This window comes from Rhamphochromis sp. 'chilingali' (genome assembly GCF_963969265.1).
Source record: "Rhamphochromis sp. 'chilingali' genome assembly, chromosome: 22".
In the NCBI taxonomy this organism is placed as follows: domain Eukaryota; kingdom Metazoa; phylum Chordata; class Actinopteri; order Cichliformes; family Cichlidae; genus Rhamphochromis; species Rhamphochromis sp. 'chilingali'.
Window position 1 is genome coordinate 22,879,087 of NC_137950.1, and position 22,704 is coordinate 22,901,790.

A 22,704-nucleotide genomic window follows, 5' to 3' on the forward strand; every position below is an offset into this window, starting at 1 on the left:
GATTCGTTTCACACTTTTAGACATGCTGCTTTCAGAGACTGCAGGAAATATTGCTATCTGCAGTTGAACGCTCTGCTGAAGAACAATACAATTTGAAATCTTGACGGAAAATAACTTGGTTTTGTGAAAGTGGTTGTATTTGACCTTCTGTCTTTGCGTTTATAGCATTGATGAGATAAAGAACACTAAATTATTGCCTATACTTAACTAAAACGGCTTCACATTGCAATTACTTAAACCTATTTTAGACAATTCTTTGTTACTCTTATTGGAACTGTCAACTTTTTATTACATGCCTGAAGTGCCACACGGGTAATTTAATCCTAATTCAATTTAAAAATGTTAAAATATTGGCACATTAACAGTTTCCGTTTTTCCAAGTGAGAGGTTTAGAGGGGGGACATTTGAAGGCAACATCACCATCGATCAGTGTTGCACTTCCCCTCAAGCATCCCCACACGACACACAGGGCTCTCACAGGCGGCAGCAGTGTTGTATGTGTGTGTGTGTGAGAGAGAGAGAGAGAGAGAGAGAGAGAGAGAGAGCGGTGCAAAGCATCACACAACATGACCATCCGAAACGTTCTCCGGGATCATGGACAGAGGTACCGACCACGGATGGCTTGTCTCAAAAAGGTGGGCTACACAGCTTACATTAGATGATGTAAACCAGAGCACAGGCTTATAGATTATACCTGCTGCAGACGCATCATTAGTGACTTGTATAAATTCTCTAACGCAATGCTTGGACTGTATTGGCTTACAGGAACCTCACAAACCCAGGCTGTTGTTGGCATTTGCACTATAATAATCTATAATATTCTCTGGAAATCCCAATGCTTTCATTGAATAGATTTATTAAGGATGGTCATTCCGTTAAGGATTAAAACCCACAGGTACCATTTGGACTACAACAAGCTTTAGGGAAACCCAATAGCAAAATGCATTTCTTTAATAATATGGACTTTAGTTATTAAGGGTTATTAGAGATGTTATTCATATACTCGTGTTTCAGAATGATGCCAACATACTGTAAATCAGATGTCATGTCAGCTTCCCCCTTACACTCTATATAGCTGTCAGACTGTGTTCTGTTTCAACCTTTTCACTGTGATAAGGTCGTTCTGTTTAATAAGCATTAGGCCTGGATCAGTATCAATACCTCCATCTACACCAACCAGCTGCTGGAAAGAAGTTAATCCAGGCGCTGTGTGAATTGTGTGTGTGTGTGTGTGTGTGTGTGTGTGTGTGTGTGTGTGTGTGTGTGTGTGTGTGTGTGTGTGTGTGTGTGTGTGTGTGTGTGTGTGAGGCCAGCCAGAGCAGTCCTTCATTCATCATCTCATATTTAAAATTCAGTTGGATGGTCACCAAAGAGAATGTTTTAACATTAGAAAAAATAAATAAATAAATGGAAGGAAATAATCAAGACATGAGCTTCCAGATGTAGCACTCACACAGTGTCCCCCTCTCTCCAGGGGAATGCACACAGAATCCATTTCCTGGAGAACTTTGTGTTTTGGTCAATGAAAGCCCACTTTGGTCCAGCTCAGTCTGGGGCTTATAGCCTCTCCAGGTTGACTTCAAAGCACAAAGCCACTTCAAAAAGACCCAGGAGTCAGCTACAAACACACTCTCTTTCTCTTTCTCTCTCACACATGCATACACACACACACATAAAGTGAATTAATGTACTACAGGATTTCTTCCTCTGCCGTACACACCTAAGTTGTGGGGGAGCTCTGGGATCAGATGGTATGATGGCTGAAAAACTGTTTAGAGGGCAGTGAGTCATCACAAACCTCCCACACAAGCCAAACAAAAGCCATGAGATCAGGGCTTGAAACAATCCCGTCATCTCGCTTCTCACCACTTTCTAATGCAGCATTAAAACTGTAATCCAGTCATTGGACTAAAAAGCTGAACAGTTGTTTGGAGAGAAACAGAAACCGAATCATTCGGCATTTGTCTGATAGGAAGTATTAATTACAAGCTTACACATCAAGCCTTAACATCCCAGGGGGGAAATTTGCCCTTTTTTAATCAGTGAGACACAGTTTAATGCAGCTTTCTCTGCCTTTCATTAAGTAGAAAAGAGGTTAATGGTAATGCTGTGCATGCTCGAGGTTACACTAATGATCATCATCACCGTCATGTGAATTTCACTGATCAAAATTTAGGATTTACAATCAAATCTGCTGCCCCAAAAACCTACACTGTGAGCTCTGATGTGACACCTCCTCACAACCTTTTTTTGAGCAGGCGGAGAAGGTGGTCCTCGAGATGCAGGACCCCACAACGGGAGTGAAGCTACAGCCTCAGAGACTGGTTATCACCACAATACCACATGCTATTACTGGTAAAGTGGACACAAACACTCTCACATACACTACAGTGGCTTGATTTTTATCCCGTTGAGTGACTGTACCTGCACAACCTCGCCAGAGGATACCACGGTGTTGGAGCTACAGATTTCATCTCCATGACAACCCCATGGTCTCAGAGACAGAGAGAGGGAAGAAGTAGGAGGTGAAGGAGGAGGATGATGATTGAGCAGGCGAGAGGAAACAAACATGTAGCGCCCGAAGCAAGAGGAATGCAGGCAGTAGGTGGTGGAGGAGGAGAAGAGAGGGAACCTAGACTTCTACGTCACCTGCAAGCTTTGAATGCCCACAGCTGAATGAATGAAAACATACCAAAGGCTTCTTCTCTGCTGCTCTCTCCACTTCCCTCTCTCACTTTCTTTGCTGTTTTGTTTTCTCTCCATCTCTGATTCCTTTGCTTTTCCTGTTTCCTTTTCCTCCCCCTTTCTTTCATCTCACAAGCTTTCCTTTCCTTTCTTAGTTTCTTTCTTCCTCTTGTTTCTTTCCTTTGCCTTTCTGTCATTTTCTCTCTTCTTCACTTGTCATCCTTCTCCTCCTCCCTTTTCTCCTTCCATGTCTCTCTTTGACATTAGCTTTCTGGCATTTACAGGCATGCACTGATGGACATAAACAACATACAGTATATTTAAAGTTGTTTGCTGTTCAAGCTGCCCTTTTGACTAGTGTTGTTTATTTCCATAGATTCTTTGTTACTTCTGACCTTGAGTCCTTTTTCCTCAGGTGAAGACATAGTTGTGTGGTTAGCAGACAGATTCCAAATCGATGCACAAGGTGAGAGATCAGGCAGCTGATGCCATCCCAGTTCAAAGTGTGTGTTTTGATAAAAAGAAGACAGTTTTAGGATGTTATCATGTTAGCTGACAGTGAAAATTGGTGATAGAACGTCATTTATAGCAAATCTGTCTTTTTTATTCAGAGGCGAGGAGTTTTGGCTCCATGCTGGTGGCGTTAGGATACATCTACCCTATACAAGACCACAAGCGTTTAGTGGTCAAACCAGATGCATCCCTGTATCGCTTCCAGGTAAACACACCACATTTTAAAGCTTAGCCAAAATCTCAGCTGCAGCAAAGCCAAACGATCTTCCAAAACAGTATTTCTGGTTATGGGAAGATTTAGTTTTCATTGCTGCACACTGAACAGTGTTTTTGCATGTTGTTAAAATGTAAAAAAAGGGATGCACATAGTCATGCAGAAACACACATAGTGTGCACTCCTGTTCCTGCTATCTAGTGACTCCACAACTCATGCAAAAAATGCAGTGTAAACTGAAATGCTTGCAAAGGTCATTTAAGTGTGACTGTTGTTTACCTACAAGAAAACAGAAAACAACAGAGCAGTTGCTAATTTATTAGGTGCAGAGCCTAAAAGATTGTGATAAAAACACATCAGTACATCAAATTCATTTGATGTAAAGGCTAGAAAGTTGCTGTGTCTCTTAGCCTGAGCACATAGCAACTTCTAAGAATAATTATGTCGGTATATCATGTAAGTTCAAAATAAAAATGCAGAGCCATGGAAGGTTAAAAAAAAAGGTTGATCAAGCCTTGTGAAGTAAAATCATGCACTTCCTGGAAGTTTTTCCATCCAAAAATGTAAAAATGTGAGAAACCTTTATTTTCAAAAATGTGTAAAAATTAAATGTAAAATTCCTTCAGTTTAAAACAGTGCTGCATTTTTTTCAGTGCAGAATAATGTTTTTTTTTAAATACTTTTTTTCTTCTTCAAAAAAAAGACAGAAAGGCCCTACACTGAAATAAAACAAACATCTTTGTAAAAACATTCACCATTTTTAAAATAAAGGAATTTTCCATATTACTTTTTATGGATGTTTTTCACTATGCATTGCATTTTTACAATACATAGAAATGCCCGTACATTTTGGTAAAAATTAGAATTTACTGTCAGAAAATTTTGGGGATATTTTTAGTTTTTTGAGAGATTTTTTTCAGTGTGATATACATATTTAATTCTGCATTCAGTCATTATTTTTAATATATTAACAGATTCATTTTATCAACATTATTGACCATGGTAATTTCCCATTGGTAAATTGGTTCCAGAAAGCGGCATGTGCCAGATTTTCTGTAATGGGTTTAGCATCTCTGCTGTAACATGCAATGATTAGATAATAAAAGAGTTTACCATTACAAGACACAAAAACCACTAAAGCGAGGTAAAACCAATTTCCGTCGTATTTATTTTATGATGTGAAACCCCAAATTAGTCTGGCTTTAGTTTCCTGAATGACTGCAAATTGAAAACAACCAACAAAAAACACCCTTAAATCTGCAAGAAATGAATCCCACTCACAAAAACGCTTACTGCTAATCATCACCTCTGCCCTTCATTGTTTCCAGACACCATATTTCTGGCCCACACAGCAGTGGCCTGTTGAGGATACAGATTATGGTGAGTGTATCTGAATGCATCCTGTTACTAAGAATCACTTACCGTTAACATCCATCTATGTTTTTGTTACTGAAGCAATCTACCTGGCAAAGAGAAACATACGTAAGAAAGGAATCTTGGAGCTGCACGAGCAGGTGAGAATTGGACACGAATCCCACGGCAATTAATTTTCTCTATTGGCATTTACTGAGGTGTTGTTTTATGTCCTCAGGAGCAGTACAACCATCTTCACAAGTGGATGAATCATAAATGGGATTTTATAGTGATGCAAGCTAAAGAGCAGTATAGGTGGGTGTGCAGGAAGCTCAGTGATGTCGGGAAGCGTTAAGGGTAACAATGTGTTATGACTCTCTGTGTTTGGGTTGGGTTTTAGAGCTGCGAAAGAGAGAAAGAAACCGGACCGTGTGGTGTTTGACTGTCAGGAAAGAGCCTACTGGGTGGTTCATAGACCTCCGGTGAGAACACACACATGCATGTTTCTATCACTACAGAAGACGTTTGTGAATTTATATTTGAAGACTTAGACTAGCCGTCACTCAACCAAGTCCTTTATGATTTGCGTGAATGAGAATGGCTTTTTGCCACCAAAAGGAGCTGGGCCTCACTATGTGATTATATAAACACATTTATGTCCCCACAACATGAGATAATATAAGCATACATGCACAGATATAGTTATCAAGCCTGAACAGTAAACAGCAGATATTGGTACATTGCAGGTAAACAGAGAAGTAAGAAAGTAAATTGCACCACACTGCAATACTTCCCAAGGTATCTCATTATCTCTACCCATGATGTCTCATTACCACTGCATGTCCAGTCAGAGGAAAAGGGCACAACTGATTAATATTTCACACTGCATGGGAGAAAGTGGTACAGTGGTTTGCACCTTGTGCACATCGAGCTTCTTGTGCTGTGATGCTGGATTACAGCTAGAACAGTTACCAAAGACAGTGACAGCTCCCAACCAAAGACCCATGTGTTTCCCATGAGTTAATTGGTTTGCAGTCATTTGATTAGGTGCAAAGATGTTTGAGGATATTCTCACTTCAGAAACTGCTGATCTACTGGGATTTTCCTGCACAAACATCTCTCATATTGCAGAAATATGTCTTTCTAAAGTTTTGGTTGCATAATATATGTCACCATAAACTATATGGTCACATCATATAAAGTAGGGCCATAATAAAAACACAGTTAAGTGCATAATGTTAAACAGTTGTGCTTTTCATTGTTTATGACTTCAGCCTTTAGGAAGAATATTGTGTTGACTACTGGTGACCTTTTCAGTAATGTAGCACGTTGTAGCCTGTGCTCTGTGACTTGTGTTGTGTCCTTTCAGAAGTGAGGTACACTATATTGCCAAAAGTATTTGCTTGTCTTCATTCACATGCGTATGAACTTGAGTGACATCCCAATCTTAAGCCACAGGGTTTATTATGATGTCGGCCCATCCTCTGAAGCTATAACTATTTCAACTCTTCTTGGAAGGTTTTCTATAAAGTTTATGAGTGTGTCTATGGGAACCTTTGGCCATTCTTCCAGAATCCCATTTGTGAGGTCAGACACTGATGTTGGATCAGAAGGCCTAGCTCCTGGTCTCTGCTCCAAAGGTGTTCTTTTGGATTAGGACTCTGCAGGCCAGTCAAGTTCTTCCACACCAGAATTGCTCTTTAATGTCTTTATGGATCTTGCTTTGTGCCCTGGTGCACAGTCATGTTGGAACAGGAAGGGACTATTGTCATGCTTGAGAGCATGAAATTGTCCAGAATTGTCTTGGTATGCTGAAGCATTAACAGTTCCTTTCACTGGAACTACTTATCCATTGTATTGCCAGACAGAGAAGCATGATTCATCATTCCAGAGAGCACGTCTAGGTTGGGCATGCTTCACACCACTGCATATGACGCTTTTCTATTGTACTTGGTAACGTAAGGCTTGAATGCAGCTTCTCAGCATTGGAAATCCATTCCATGAATCTCTCTACATGCTGTTCTTGAGCATATCTGAAGGCACACGTGAAGTTTGGAGGTCTGTAGTGCTCAACTCTGCAGAAAGTTCATGACCTCTGTACACTATGCACCTCAGCATCTGCTGACCCCACTCTGCCTACTCATGCCTTGACTTGTTGTACAGGTGGCATCCTACCACAGTACCACGCTGGAATTCACTGAGTTCCTAAGATCTGTGAGTGTTTGCAGAAGCAGTCTACACGCCAGGTGCTTGATTTTATGTCTGTGGCCACAGAAGTGATTGGAACACCTGAAATTAAATAATTTGGATGGGTGAGTGAATCCTTTGGCAATATAGTGTATGCACAGAAGACTTTGACCTAACGAGGGTCACTGGCACTGGCACTAATTTGTGTCTCATGGCACATGAGTTATCGCTGCAAGGGTGCTCTGTTGTCAATCCCTCAGTTGAGATTTCCATATGCATGCTGTAAAATAAAGCAATAAAGCATATTAATCAGCTACCAACGTTAAAAGCTGATAGGTCAAGTTCTGCCGGGAATTTTGAGGTACAACTACAACTAACCCATCCGAAGTTCTTAAATCCCAGTTCGATCAAACATCCTGCTGTCAGACACAAAAGGGGCTCCTGTGTCTGCTGACACAGTATTAGACAGGAAGTTTAAATGCTGTGGCCGATTGATACTTACAAAATCAGAGTATTAACTGCTTTGCATTTGTTGGTTTGTGTATTTTAAAGCTTTTCAGACAAAAAGGATAGATATTTCTTCCGTCTTCCAGCCTTCAAGCATTTCATTCCTTCTAAATACTAAATCAGATATGCACACTCTTAATTTAAGATGCACAATTTAAAAAGGAAGAAACTTTTGACCTTTTCTAAAAAAAATCAGTATTCAATAAAAGCAGAAACAGATGTTTCATGTTGAAAAATAAATATAATGACACCTTGATGTAAATAACATATGCTGTCCTTAAAACTTCATCTTACAGGTTCAGATTGATCGTAATGACTGCTAAATGTGATTTAAAGTTAATGCATTTTAAAGCCCCCCGTGGGAAACAAATAAAGTACTTGAAGATGTATTCATAATGACCAAGAGTGAATTTGGTGATTGGCCTCTTCTTGTTTGAGATGGCCATGAGAAGTACGACACATTATCCGCTGATGATTAGCATTATAAAACAGCCATCTGTTTAATTAATTAGTCCTTTGGTAAACACTGTGTAATTCTCTTTTGTTGATGTGTATGTAGCCAGGGACTGTGAGTGCCATGGACTATGGACTGGAAAGACTAATAGATCCAAATGCACACGAGGTAACAGGTGAGTCTCTGCCTGACCCGCATGAACATAATTCCTTTCAATCAGCTTATATCCCATAAGAAGCTTTAATGCATTAATGCAGGTACAGTAAATGATATGTATGCTGTTTTCTTTTATTAAAATTAAGGCCTTCTCTTTTCCTTTCTTCTTCTCTGCAGGCATTTCCTACAGCTATGTTTTCAAATCCCAGACTTTTAGGCTGGTTGTGAACACATCTGCACACACTCACATCACCTCATGAATGCACTTGCTATAATACTTGCTAACAAAAAAAAAGTACCTGAATCTCAGCTCAGGTTGTGAAATGATGTTGAAGGTTAGTGTTCACAAGTGTTCATCATGAGTCCAACAATGATAAAGAAGTGATGTATAAAACAGTGCTTTTTTCTGTGCAGAAATACATACAGTGTCCTAACTGTGAAGTCATAAAGTATATGGCTTATTATCTGTACTCATACTTTTAATACATTTTTCCTCAGGCAAAAACACCCGATGACTACGAGAGGATCGTAAGTTTTTTTCTACTCACTTGTTGGATGTTTTATTGATCACGTATAGTGGCAGCTCTGTGTTATTCTGGCTGTCATTTCTCTCCCTGTAGATGATTTTCACCCAGCAGTCCATCATGCGTCCCAGAGTGAAATCATCAGTGTCCATTGGCGCGTAAGACAGTCCCTCATATAAGAAGCTCGCTACTATCTGTAGCAAACCAGTACCCCTCCTATACCCTGGCTGCTCCATTAGCTGTATGCCTTAAAGTAACACACGCACATTAGTTTCAGCATAACCCCACTGAGTGATCTGTAAAGGTCAGACAGGTTAAAGCTGATGAGAAAGTGGGACCGTTGTGGAGGGCTGCTTAAGCTTATTGGTGGAGCCCTCCACAACAGTCTCAGTTTCTCAGTAAAAAAAAGAAAAATACTGGCCCTGATTATATGATAAGTAGCTAGCTCAGTGGCTAGCTAGTAGAAAGTTCACTTGAATCTTTGACATATTTCCCATGTGTCTTTCCAGCAAATAAAAAGAAAATGAGAATCTTCACAGTAGACAAACATGTATTGTCAAGTGTATTTGCTGTTCTCTGACTGATGAGGGATTAGATAATGTGAGTTATGCCTCCTGTAGGCTTGGCTGCACTTGCTTTACTGTTTCTGTGTGGCTGCATCATTAATGGTTAAAGACGTTATTTTCCTTCAGTGTGGTCGATGGTGACGTGTTTTTCCCTCCACTGCAGGTTGGTGAAATACTGCGCCACTTATAAAGGCCACGACCCTTTTCTGTCCAAGTGTCTTCCCAGCAACCCCTGGCTCACTGATGACGTCACATACTGGGCTTTGAATATGCCCAAGTGCGTAAGATGATTATACTTATAGAAATCACTGATTTTGGACAATAATTAAGAATATTTTGTTTTTGTTATCTGTGCGGCACAGTGTGGAAATACCCACTAAAATGCGTGTGGAGAGGTGGACGTTCAGCTTTGGAGAGCTCCTTTCAGACCCTCGAGGACGAGATGACTTCAGACTGTTCCTAAAGAAAGAGTTCAGCGGTATGATAGTCTGATGCAATTTAAAGTCACTGTTGGTCCTGATGTTAAGCTTTCCTTCAGTAGAAGGGGTTAGGAATAATCTGAGTTTATATCTGGTTATTTTCTCTAAACCTACTCAGGTGAGAACTTGGCATTCTGGGAAGGTTGTGAGGATCTGAAGTGGGGCACTGCTGCGACAATGAAAGAGAAAGCAGAGCAGATCTACAAGTAAGAACTTCTTGAAGAATATATTAGTCTTCTGGTAAATATTGAAGACAGTGGAGAAGAAAGTATTATTTGATTTAAAAATCGCCAACTATGTTTACTGACAGTGATTTATGACTCTTTAATAGTTATATTTATTAGTTTAATAGTGACACAAATACATGTTGGACATTCAGTGTTTTTAATTTTTATTTTTAACATTAAATTCACTCAATTATTTTTAATTAATAAAGATTAAAGATTAAAACTTAAAATAAAACTGAGAATTAATACAAATTTTGGTTGCCATCATCCAGAAATAATACGCCTTAGATTAATTACAGTTTAAATCTAAACTTTGCATGTAGTGAACTTTACCTGCAAGTATAGTGTTACTTTAACTGATGATTAAATGATGAAAACAATGCAGTGGATATTTTTTTCTCACATCTTTACTGAAGAAGAAGTTTTTATCTGGCTTTTGAGGTTTTTCCATGTAAGTGTCAAAGCATTTCCTCTTCATTCCTCCCACTTTCATTGATCTCAGGACTTTCCTGGCACGCGGTGCTCCACGATGGATCAACATCGATGGAAAGACGATGGAAATCACAGTGAAAGGTCTGAAACACCCACACAGATACGTCCTGGATGCAGCCCAGACTCACATCTACATGCTCATGAAGAAGGTCAGTAAACATGTCAGTAGGTGTGATCAGTGCAGAGACTGCATAAATTAAAACACCTTTTTGGATTTTGGTTTGAGCTGACTGTGGAGCTGATGGCGCTATGCATGCCCATGCTATAGCAACGTGTGTAATTTGCTCTAAATGGGAGCATGATTTGAAACTAAACATCACAAAGTATCAGATTAGACTTTTATTGAGACTATAAACTCACAAAAAAATGTTAACTGGTGTCATAAATGATTAAGTAGCAGGATAATGTTCTCATTGACCTTTATACAATATGAACTTTGTGACCAGATGAGGTGCCCCCTGCTGGCCACTGTAAAGAAAGGAAGTTTAAGGCACTTCTGCATTGGCTTCACTTTTCAGACCTGGATGTCTATGGTTAAATCACAAGGGAACGGTGGGGTTGTATCTGTACCTGTAAGAGACCAACTCACTGGACCAACTGATAGCATTTTGCATTTTGCAGGACTCATATGGCCGATACCTAAAATCTCCAGTGTTTAAGGAAACAACGAAGAAGGCCGTATGTCCCGAGGAACACAAGTTCAGGTAAGAGGCACTTTTTGCATTGAATTTGTGGAGCTTTTCTCAGACATTGTTGGAAGATTTATTTGAAGCTTTTAGTTTGACTAACAGAAAATACGTCTTAGTCACAGCAAAGAGGAATGTTGCAGTCTAAACAACCCTAACAAATATATAACATAAACCTCAAATTTTCTCTTCTCTCCTCCGTACTCTTAAAGACAATCCTGAATTTTCAACTTTCAACTCTTACCTTGTTCCTGTTTCTTTTCCCCTCCCCATACATCATCCCAGTGACTCCCAGTTGGAGCAAAATGCAAGAAACAGACGGCCCAGTCTCAGTCCCATCATCATCCGGCAACAGGAGCAGGAGCAAAAGGCCAAGATGGCCGCCAGTGCCCCTGTTGACATCACACAGGTCATGAGCAAACTCAGCCAACAGGGCAAAGAGGCGCCTCCTCGTCGCACCTCAGTTAAAAATGACTAATTTTATTTGTCTAATTGCTATAGTAGTTACATATAATACATGTAATACATTATATGTTTAGACAGGATATAATGTTATATAATAAATTAGAAAACATCTATAATATGTTGCTATTAGACCTTTCAGTGAAGAGTCATAGACCAGAGCCCAGCTAATTTATCAGCGTGCTGATATATCTGCTGAAATTAGCTGTTTGCTGATCTATTGGTATCCATATTGGTCATGACTGATAAATAAAATTTTTAAAATTTAAAGAATTGAAGTTGTTGTGCCTCATAACAACTTTAATCATGTTTGTGCATTGATGCTGCATAGGTAGATTTTAGGATATGTGTCAAAATATTCGATTTTCAAATCAACACATATCGGTCTTAAAAATCGTATATCGATCAGGCTCTATGTAAACATACTTTATATTTCTGTGTGAGTCACATGTTTGACGTCTTTGGAAATGCATGTTTCAAAATCTGAACCAACCTTTTTTTGCAACTCATGTTAATAAATTACTACAAGAAGAAGACAAATAGCCATCTATTGTCATCGCTGACATTTACGTCCATGTAAGCTGTAAGTGTTGTCTGCTTTTTTGTTTGTCATGATACATTTACTGTGCTGTCCATCTCTGTGCATTCACTGTTGTTTAGTATGTTTTGAGTTGTCTTTGTTATCAGTCATAAGGTAATAAAACATTCATAAAACCACCTCATACTTATGTGTTTGGACTTAAGCCGTCATTTATTCACCGTTTTCATTTTTCCATTTAATTCGATTGTAGCGCAATGCATTCAAATTCCTTCCTTCCTTCCTTCCTTCCTTCCTTCCTTCCTTCCTTCCTTCCTTCCTTCCATTGTTTCTTTCTTTCAAAACCTGCTTTTTTGTGATGCGAAAGTGCAACGTTAAGACCAACATAAGTTTGCAAATTTACTTAACCATTTGCACTTGTTGTAAACATACGCTTGTTTCTACAGCTTGATCATTGAGATGATATTAAAATGCATATTAACTTATTAAAACAGCATTTTTCCACCATAGAGTGAGGTATGGTTCTCCACCTATCAAAACTGATGAGCATTGCCGTTATATTTTATAGCTTACATTTCCCTTTGCTAAAAAGCAGAGTTAAACAATAGGAAACTGAAGCTAAGGGCAAAACAAGTTAAAAGGAGTGTACTACAAATTTATTTGGCAAGAAAAAAAATTCTGGATTTAGCTAATAAAACAGAAACAATGCCTGTGATGCTTAGGTTGGATATCCATTTAAAGTAAAATTAAAATGCTGCAGGCAACAAGCAACAGTGAGAGCTAGAATCAAAAATCTCCTGGGCTACTGCCGACCCTGTGATAGCTCGTAAGAATATTCTGGAAATTTTTTATCAGTATTGCAAAAGCAGATTTATGTGCCTCAGGCAAGGCACCTGCAAACAATTGTGCAGAATGGGGAGAACATATTTTAAAATACTTTGAAGTCGACAGACAAGAAACGGCATCATAGGCAAATGGGATAACACATTATGAAGATCTCGGGTAATCATCGCAGCACTGTGGGGTTTTGAGACCAACACTGATATCATGGGTTGATGATAAAAGTGATGACTGTTATCGTCATCACTTAAAACAAAAAAGTTGTTATTGTTTTTCCATCTGGAGCAGGACTCACTGTTATGACATCATAGGCACTGAGGCATTTGTCCCAGGGGTATGTCAGCCTGAGGACAAAAAACAGCTGGAAAATCAGGATACGCTATCAAAGCCCATTTTCCCTACTCAGTTACAGATGTTATGTTTTTTAAAGTGCTGTGCTCTCTGAGATGAAAGTGTGGTGCTCTAATGTGAGCTTTAATATCATGAATCAGCAAAGCTGAATGCTGGTCAGACCTTTCTTTACTTTGAGCGGACAGTGAGATTGTCTTGGAGGCTAAATATTAATTTCCTGTGGTTACAGAAAGTGAGAGGGCTCTATATTGTTATAATGAAGTTGATGTTATGAAACCTTTTGCGTGTTATGTCTCTTGTTAGGTCTGTAAACAGAATAGTGATGTATTCAGGGAACCATCTGCTAAAAAAATTCCAAACACAGACATGTATTTATCTGTCTGGATGCCCTCTGACTTGTGTCTCTTGCCCTTTGACCTCACAGCTGTGCCGCTTTACCACTCCTGTGCCCCACCTCGCTGTCTATTCTGGCATGACTGACCCCCCCTCCGCCAACGCCTCGCCCTCTCTTCCCTTTTTGGCCCACACCCCAGCCTGTCCGTCCCCCATCAGCGTGGCCTTAGACAGCACCTCTGCCTCTGAGCGGCGAGCGGAAGCCAGTGAGGGGGAAAGTGAAGGGAACCCTGAGGCCCGAGCATCTGCAGGAGGGAACGTGTCCAAGTCTCGCATGGCTCTATCCCTGCGTCGTCTACTCAAGCGTGGCTGCACTCCCTCCTCTATGTTTGCCAGCTTGTCACCTAAATGTAATCCAGCTGCCGGGACAAGCAGCCGCATACAGCCAATCAGCCCAGATGAACCTAGTCAGGCTCCGCCCAGACGGATTGGCAAGTACGTGACAGTCATGCAGGACTTTTACTTTGAAAGACATATGTTTTCCATCATTTTCGCTCCAATCCAGGAGTCTTATTTTACTTTAAATTTAGGTGGAAGCGCTGAAACAAGAAGTGAAATAGTTGTAGAACAGGCCTGAGGAAGAGGCTGTTATCTGTAACTTGGACACTAGGACTATTTGTTAATTGCAAGAAAGGAAAAAGAAATTCAATTTTTAATACAATTATTTATTTTTGTTTTTATTGCAAAAATTCATACATATGCAATATTGGAGCTACAGTTCCTACAAAACCAATATGATGGGAACATCTTTGCATAAAAGCTGGAAGTCAAAACTGTCATCTCATATTCAGTTATTTATTTAACTGACACAGCACATGTAAATATTGTTATATTACATACAGTGTATGTATTTTAGTCATGCCTGTGTATGCAGACTTTGTATCTAGTTGGGCTACTAAGGTACACAAAGTAAAAGTTTATGTTGCTAACGTGACAAATAATATCAGATCAGCCCCTGATGACCTCGTCTTTTTCTGAAACATTTCTCAGCTTTTTTCAGATCAAAGTGGATATTCCTCCGGAGTGCCGCATCTACCCCATTGAGTCTGAGGATGAAGATGAGGAGAACAGAGCTGTCTCTCGGGAAAGAGTGGGAACCAAAGAGATCATCTGCCCTTGGGAGAGCCTCACTCCACAGAATGGGACAGGCTAATACACTGGAATTACACAGGTATAAAATGGTGGGACCAGACCATAATGTATAACATAAATTCAATCAACAAGAGGACAGACTGACAGTACTCTTTCTGGGATACTCTAAAAATGGCTGTCTAGAGTGGACCAAACATTAACTTGCTGAACCTGCCTGCCTGTTGGCTTGAAATGCCCCATTGTCACACATGTTGCAGCATAATCCTAACTTCACTGTCCATGCTCAGAACTTTCAAAACATTTTGTTTTCAACAATATGGCTCAGTACAAAGAGTTTATGCAGGCGTAGTTATGTCCATATATAGTGAATAATGGTCTGAAGAGTGTTTTAAAGCCTTCTTTATGCTAGCGTCACATCAAGAAAAGCAAAACTTGCAACCTTGTTGTCACTGAAAGACCGAGACCACATCTTACAGTCAGGTTTCACCTTCAAACCAACTTTGGTACATCAAGTCAATGATTAAACAGCAACATGATGGGTCAGACTGTTGTCTATCTGCTATCTGTGACTGAATAAGTTTAATGACAGCAAAAAAGCTGTTTGTGATGATATGGTAATTAACTCTGATAAATTGGCAAAAATTGTAACTGTTGCCCTCTGTTGCAAATTTGTTGCCATCTGCATAAACAGAAACTCGCATTAATCAGAAATTCACATTTACTACATACATTCTGACTCCACCCAGAACCTCATAGATTTGAAACCGAAATTCTTCAACAAAAAGTCCCGTATTTGCAGCAGAGCGGTTATTTAACTGCAAAATAACACTGTTGCTTGGCAACCTTCCTTTTTGTATAGGAATATTGTCCTGAGAATGAAATCTTTCAGTTTAATATGTTTTGTGATTTGCGTGTTCACTACAGAGGACATAAATAAATGAGTTGAGTCTCAGGAGGAAATGACCAGAATAGATCTGGCAATGAGTTTGTTCAAGTCCACAGAGAACTTGTGCTCATTGACTCAGACGTACTCGGATTGACTGCAGTGTGTTAGAAATCTGTCTGAGAGTGATTGCAATCAGTCCGAGTTGGACCGTGATTGTTTGGAGACAGGTTGCCTCCCATCAGGTGACCTGTGCAGCTGTCTTGCAATTCCCAGTAGCCTCCCACAGGCTGAAAGTGTTACACACTCAGCCTCTGGGTAACCAGGTGCAATCGGTTACTAAATGTGAAAAAAAATCATTGTGCAATCACAGATTTTTTTTAGCAGCAAGGAGGTTGTCATCCTATTTTATACTCAAGTATGACTGAGCCATTACACATTCGGGAAAATAATGAAACCTATAAAAAAGTAAAAGAAAATCCTTAGTATTTGTTATATATTTGCATAGAAAACACTGTGGATACAAAATACGAGTCCAAGCCAACAGGCAGAAAATGTCTTAACACTTAAAATCTAGATTTTGCTGGAGTATTCCTTTAACTACAGCCTTATATTCACCAACCCTTACTAATGTGAGCACCAGCTGAGCCCTGTATTTAGGATAGAGGTGTAGTTTTGGCAGAGGCTGCTCCACATGGAGAACAGGGTGAGCGCTTTCAAAACATGAGCCGTAGCTTTCATACCCAAGCCTCATTCTGTACCTGCTGATGAACTGTAGCCCAACAGCAGCCTTATCCGCCTCCACACACTGGAGATATTTTGCTATGTTTGGTTTGTTGTTGGAAGTTTTTACTAAGCAGGCATCTACACATACTTCCTTAGAGCCAAGTGGACGGGAAAACAAAACAGCACGAATAAAAAGAGATAAACTGAAGTATTTTTGTGATTGCCAAGGACCATAAGTACCACCGGTAGTTCTCAAGAAGTACATGTTTACATCCTAGAGTGTGATAATCCAAAGCAGACATCTGTAGACTCTGCTTCCACACATGCCTGCTAACTGATAATGTACCTATATATCTATTAAAGTCGAGATGTGTTCTTGTGATGCGAAATAGACTTAGATGCCTGAACCCTAGTTTACTTACCTCTTACGCACATGTGAAATGACCAAATAGATGCGTTTCAGGTCAAATGAGAGCACATGAGCAGCTTGTCTACATGCTACTATTTTTGCTGATCTACTCCTGTGAGACGTACGCTCTTCATGCATGAAGGGTTACTTTAAAGGGAGTCGGTGAGTAGTTTTTGTATTTGACTCCACTGCTGTTTTGTACACTTTGTGTAGCTGTTGTGTACTGTACACTACTCTGAGTGAGGTGTTGATATTTTTCCCCTCACTCACAAGTCTCTCCTGTATGAGGGACAACATGGACTTACTGTCTGAATGTATTATCTTTATCATGTTTACAGATGCAAGAATGTGAAAAAGACCTTAAATTTGTTGTATTTGATATGTACATTCCATGGCTTGTGTCAAGTGCCTCAATAAAAGATTGTCTTTGCAAAAAGGTTCACCTGAAATCTGGGTGGACTGGCCTTTTAAACTATTTTTAATGCAACTTTCAGAATTTTATTTTTTTATTGTAGTATGCAAATAAAAAAATTGAAATCAGGGGGCCAATATGATAAAATAGCACAAAATTTCGTCACCTCCCAGCATGAAGGTTCTGGATGTGAATCCACCACCTGTGTGGGTTCACACTGGCATTTTCCCACAGTCCAAAACATGCAGTTATTGGGGTTGGGTTAATTGGTAACTCTAAATTGCCCATAGGTGTGAATGTGAGTGTGAATGATTGTCTTTCTGGTTGCCCCCCAGCCCCCCATGACCCTGAAAAGGATGAGCGTAAGAAAACTAACTTCAATAGATGCCTCACTCATGTTTAAAACTTCTAAATCTGCACAAAAAAGCACAAGAAAAAAAGCACCATTCTTAAAACAAGTGGTTCTTAATCTGTATGCTGCAGAGCACTTGTAGGTGGGGCTTGGACAATCATGGGAAAACATCAAGTTAAAATAAGCTGAAGAAATGTTGTTACAAAAAATAAACAAGAATCTTCTATTGCAATTATACCAACCCTTATTTTACTTTATATGGTCTTTTCAAAGATGGGGACAAAGTCTGCAACCACTCACACTCAGTTGTCATTTTTGGTGCATCAAGATGCTGATAAAATGGCAATAAGATGGAATCAGTCTTCTAACAGTTGTCAAGTTGGCAATTACATGCAAGCAGTTTGCGATAATATGGAGATTTACTGTGATAAAATTGTTGCACATGTAGTGACATAGTTGTGGCAGGACAGCAATTTAATTGCAAAATGACATTGCTTTTATATAAGAATATAACCAGATTACAACCAGTTGAGTAAAAACAGCACAGACTGTCATCGGCCTATCTGCATTTATAAATTAGATGGCAATTACTTGCAGTCAGTGTGAGTCAGACTGTGACTGAGAAAACAGGTTGCCTCCCACAATGAAACCTTTGCAATGTAAAATAGTTGCTCAGAGTGTGAGGGTGTTGCATGCTCGATCTTGATAAGTTGGTTGCTGCATCTGCATGCAATTGGTTTCTTACAGCACAAAAATCAATCACTATACCACCGCAAGGTTGTTGTTCTATTTTCATTCTAGTGTGACAGAGCTGTTTCAGTTCACCGATGTGCTTGATTTGCAGCTGGACTTTAGTCAACATTAAATTGAAGCCACTGACTTTACTTTTACTGTGTTCATTTACTATTAAGGGAAATACGTATGAACAAAGGCATGCCTTAAACATGCTAAAAGGTATTTTCTTGTTCCACTAAACAAATCGTTTGTTCTAGTGGTAATGAAAATAATCAGAAATCAACAGTTCCTGCAGAGTATGGTGGAAGATTTAAAGATGTCCACCTATTTGTGTTGTCAATATGTTCATGTATGCTTAAAAAAGTGATTTGTTTTTGTATAACATATTTTTTTTGACTCTTTTGATATTAAAGGTTGCCAATTGCTGACCTAAACAAACAGTTTGCAGACATTAACCAAAAGCGCCTTAAACTACTCATAAGAACCCCTGCTCTCTAAAACAAAGTACATTACAGTTTTTTCTGATGGCTTATGCACATTTTTTGTAACTATTGGCTGTTTTTGCAAAACTCTACACACAACTAAGAAAACCCTTCACCAAATCAGCAAAACATTGTAGTTGTCTTGCAAAAGCTAATAAACCTTGCATAACTCTCCAAACCTTCGTAAAAATGGTATTTTTTATATCAAACAGTTAACACAAGCCATCACATTAATAAGCACACAATGCACCAACTACACACTGATGGCATGAATAAAAACCACATCTGGCTTTTGCTTTTCTGTGCACAAGGTAGGCCATGTCAGTTTGAGGTCATACTTTTGTCATAGGTCCGTAAACACAGAGGGATCCAAACCTCAAGTACTGGTGTTTAGTCACACACATCAAAACAAACACAAGTGTTTATTTCCAAGTCAAAACAAAATAGTAATTTCAGTGAGGAAAAAAAGAAATCAGTCTACATTGTGTCGTCTCTGTGGATCCGGCCACAAAATTTCATCTACATCACATGCAATGTCCTCTAGTCCAAGGCACCGGAGAAATTATCTTTTGGAATGGTGTATCCAGGCCTGACATGATGCCTAGTCAATATCCCCACATGCCTCCTCCATTGCCTGTAAAAGGGCTATGCGTTGATGGGGATGACGGTCATAGACCTTTCAGCGCCAGGCAGAGAAGAACTCTTCAGTTGGATTCAAGAATGGAGAGTATGGGGGGAGGTTGAGTACAGTGAAGAGTGGGTGATCTGTAAACCAGTTGCGGACCAAAGCAGCCCTATGGAAACTAACACTGTCCCATATGATGATGTATCTGGTCTGCTCTGGTCTCTGAACATTAGTGAGCATGTCATGTAAGGCGTCCAGGAATGTAATAATGTGTGCAGTGTTATATGGGCCCAGGGTTGCATGATGGTGAACAACACCATTTTGACTTATAGCTGCACACATAGTTAATGCTCCTGCCACGTCTTCTCGTCAAAAGGTACTCTGTAGATTTGTTTCATTCGGATTTTGTTGCGGGCAAGTACACGACCCAATACAGAAATGCTCACATTTTGTATGTTTTGCCCCCAGCATCTGGTCGTCTAGCAATTCTGTAAAGGAACAATTTCAGTGTTTTTACATCTATGGTATTGTTGTGTTTCTCATTAGCATATGGCAGTGCTACAAATCTTAGTGCAAAGTGACTGTACTAACCGATTCTCATTTTGAAATGTCCTTATGATCTTGCTACAGTGTAGCGGCTCAAGTTAGGCTGAACCCGTTGGCCAGCTTCCCTCAGGGTCGTTCCATGGTTGATTACATGGTCCACTATTGTAGCTCTGATGTGATCAGCAATTCTATTTCTTACTCTTCTTACCCTTCCTCTCCCCCCTCCTCATCCTCCTCTTGCTCCTCCTTGTCCTCTTCCTCTAACTTCACCTCCTTGTCGTCCTCTTTGTCCTACTTCTTCACCTCCACATCCTCTTCCTCGGCCTCCTCTACTTCTCACTCTTCCTGCTCCCTCCATTGTACTCCACACACACAGCTTACCTGTAGCTTATTTATAGTGCTGATTGCAAAGTGAACTAATTATCTAAAACAGTTTTCACATGTGACAGTGTGCCAGGCAGTTGGCAAAGTAGTGTAAATAATAGCCATAAATGTGTATAGTTTTGCTAGGAGTGTGTTGATCATTTGGAAATTGAGTGTAAAGCAGTGAGTTGTGTTTACAGTTCTGCAAAAAGAGTGCTGTGCAGTGGATTGTACCTACAGTTTTGCAAAGTGTGTGTTACAAAATGGCAAACTGAGTGCAAAGCAGTGTTTGTGCTTTTAGTTTTGCAAACTCAGTGAGCGGTTTTAGTATTAATAGTTTTAGAAATTGTGCTATAAGAATCACAGTTAGGGTTTAAGCACTCAGAAAAAAACTGTAATGTAAACTTAAAGCCTCAACAAGTGTTCATAACATTGTTTAACCACTGGGAGGCAGTACAGCAATGGCAATAGGAACCATGTTAGGTCTCTGAAAGCTGATTTTATTTTTTTATTTTTTATTTTTTATTTTGTTAGAAAAACACACTATTTCTGAGAGTATTTTTATGCTATATTTAGATTATGCATGTTATGCATGTAAGTGTTATTAAACACAGGGGACTTGGGTGTTAGGCCTTATGCAGAAACACCTCTTCTGCTATGAACTCCCACATAAACCTCCTGTTAGTTTAAAATGTTGGTAAATGTATGGAACATTTTGCAGTTACCAAGACATTACTATAAGCTATTTGCTATATAAGAATTTTTGTTTGTGGGAGACACCACCTTCCATCTGTTGCACATCTCCCTGACTGATCTATAGAGACAGAGCATCACTGAGGTTACTGAACTGAACCTGGAGCAGAGCTTTGATCTGTCTGCGTGTTTGGTGTTGGTCGCTCTGAACAGAACCATCTGATTGTTGTCTCACAATACCCACAGTGGGACATTCACAAGCAGTCCATTCATTCATTAGCTCACCAAGAAGGAGGGAATTTATGCAGCATGGTTAACATTCATCTGAGGGGTGCATATATTAAAATACATTTGTGTGGAAGCATCTTTTAATGATGCCCTTGGAGTTTGGTTTTACACCTGAATCATTTTTTATTTAAAAAAAAACCCCCAAGAGACGGCATGTCGAAATAGTCGCTCTTCGCAGGGCTTCTACTTTTATCACAACTACTTGATCATTTCATTTAATTTCATTTCATTTATTTATTCATTTTCAGGCACAACAAATACCTATATTGAACATAAAATACACAAAACAAAAAACAAAACTTGCCTGAAAAAGGAGTGGGACGAAGAAAACTTATTAAATCCCACCCCTATACTCACTCATCAACAAAAAAAAACAATAAACTTCCCGCAGCTACGCCCATCATTGCATACAGACCCATCAACAGCCCCGGGCAGATACAAGCATCTAAGCGGCAGCTCGCAACCAACAATTAGAGCCTTCATAACTGAATACAGAATATATAAATTATAAATTGCATTACCACAGGTAACAGGCAGTAATAACTACAAGTAACAAACACACATACATATACATACATATATATCTACACACACAAGTACATATATGTACATACATACGCACACTTTATTTATTTATTTTTTATTTTGGAATCCATACCAGCAATGGTAAGAGGACAGACATTACAGAGCACACTAAAACCCATCATTGAGTATACTGTGACCAGACCAACTGTTTGTAGAGAAATTTAAATCTATGAATATTTTTGCATTGTTTCAATTGTAAACTCAGACTGTTCCAGATTTTCACACCACATACAGACACACAAAAGCCTTTACGGGTTGTTCGAGTTCTGGGTAATTTGAATTCTCCAAAGCCTCTCACATTATAAACCTTTTCTCGAATTTCAAATCTAGTTTGTAAATTTGCCGGTAAAAGTTTAGTAAAAGCTTTATACAAAATTATGGATGTATTGTAATTAACCAGATCCTGGAATTTAAGTAACTTTGCCTGAAGAAAGAATTTGTGAGTATGATCTAGATAACCAGCCTTGTGAATAATACGCAGTGCTCGTTTCTGTACTGTGACTAATGGATTAGTTGTATTTTTATATGTATTTCCCCACACTTCCACACAATATGTAAGATATGGAAGAACCAGGGTACAGTACAGAGTACGAAGTGCATCTTTATCAAGGAATTGTTTCACTTTGTTCAAAACTGCGAGGCTTCTGGAAATTTTGGTTTTTATGTGTCTGACGTGGGGTTTCCATGAAATTTTGTTATCAATTATAACTCCCAAAAATTTGTTTTCACTCACATTATCAATTGGTACACCTTCAATGATAATTGGTAATTCTATATTATATTTTAAATTACCAAAAAACATTGCTTTAGTTTTATTTATATTTAATGATAATTTATTTATGTCCATCCATTTTTTTTATTAATTTTAGCTCCCTGTTTACAGTCA

At 39.2% G+C, this 22,704-nt stretch overlaps 1 protein-coding gene across 1 annotated transcript; it reads left to right on the top strand.

Moving 5' to 3' along the window:
• The first annotated feature begins 57 nt into the window (after nucleotides 1-57).
• LOC308390803 (regulator of G-protein signaling 9-like) lies at nucleotides 58-17,076 on the top strand. The gene is made up of 19 exons (XM_080873091.1): nucleotides 58-635; nucleotides 2,259-2,355; nucleotides 3,101-3,151; nucleotides 3,297-3,403; nucleotides 4,741-4,792; nucleotides 4,868-4,926; nucleotides 5,004-5,080; nucleotides 5,166-5,247; nucleotides 8,019-8,081; nucleotides 8,568-8,597; nucleotides 8,690-8,751; nucleotides 9,323-9,436; nucleotides 9,522-9,637; nucleotides 9,757-9,844; nucleotides 10,368-10,506; nucleotides 10,979-11,061; nucleotides 11,329-11,452; nucleotides 13,659-14,062; nucleotides 14,618-17,076. The coding sequence occupies exons 1-19, from the start codon at nucleotides 567-569 to the stop codon at nucleotides 14,778-14,780; spliced, it is 1,980 nt and encodes a 659-aa protein (XP_080729217.1). The 5' UTR covers nucleotides 58-566; the 3' UTR covers nucleotides 14,781-17,076.
• Nucleotides 17,077-22,704: the final 5,628 nt, after the last annotated feature.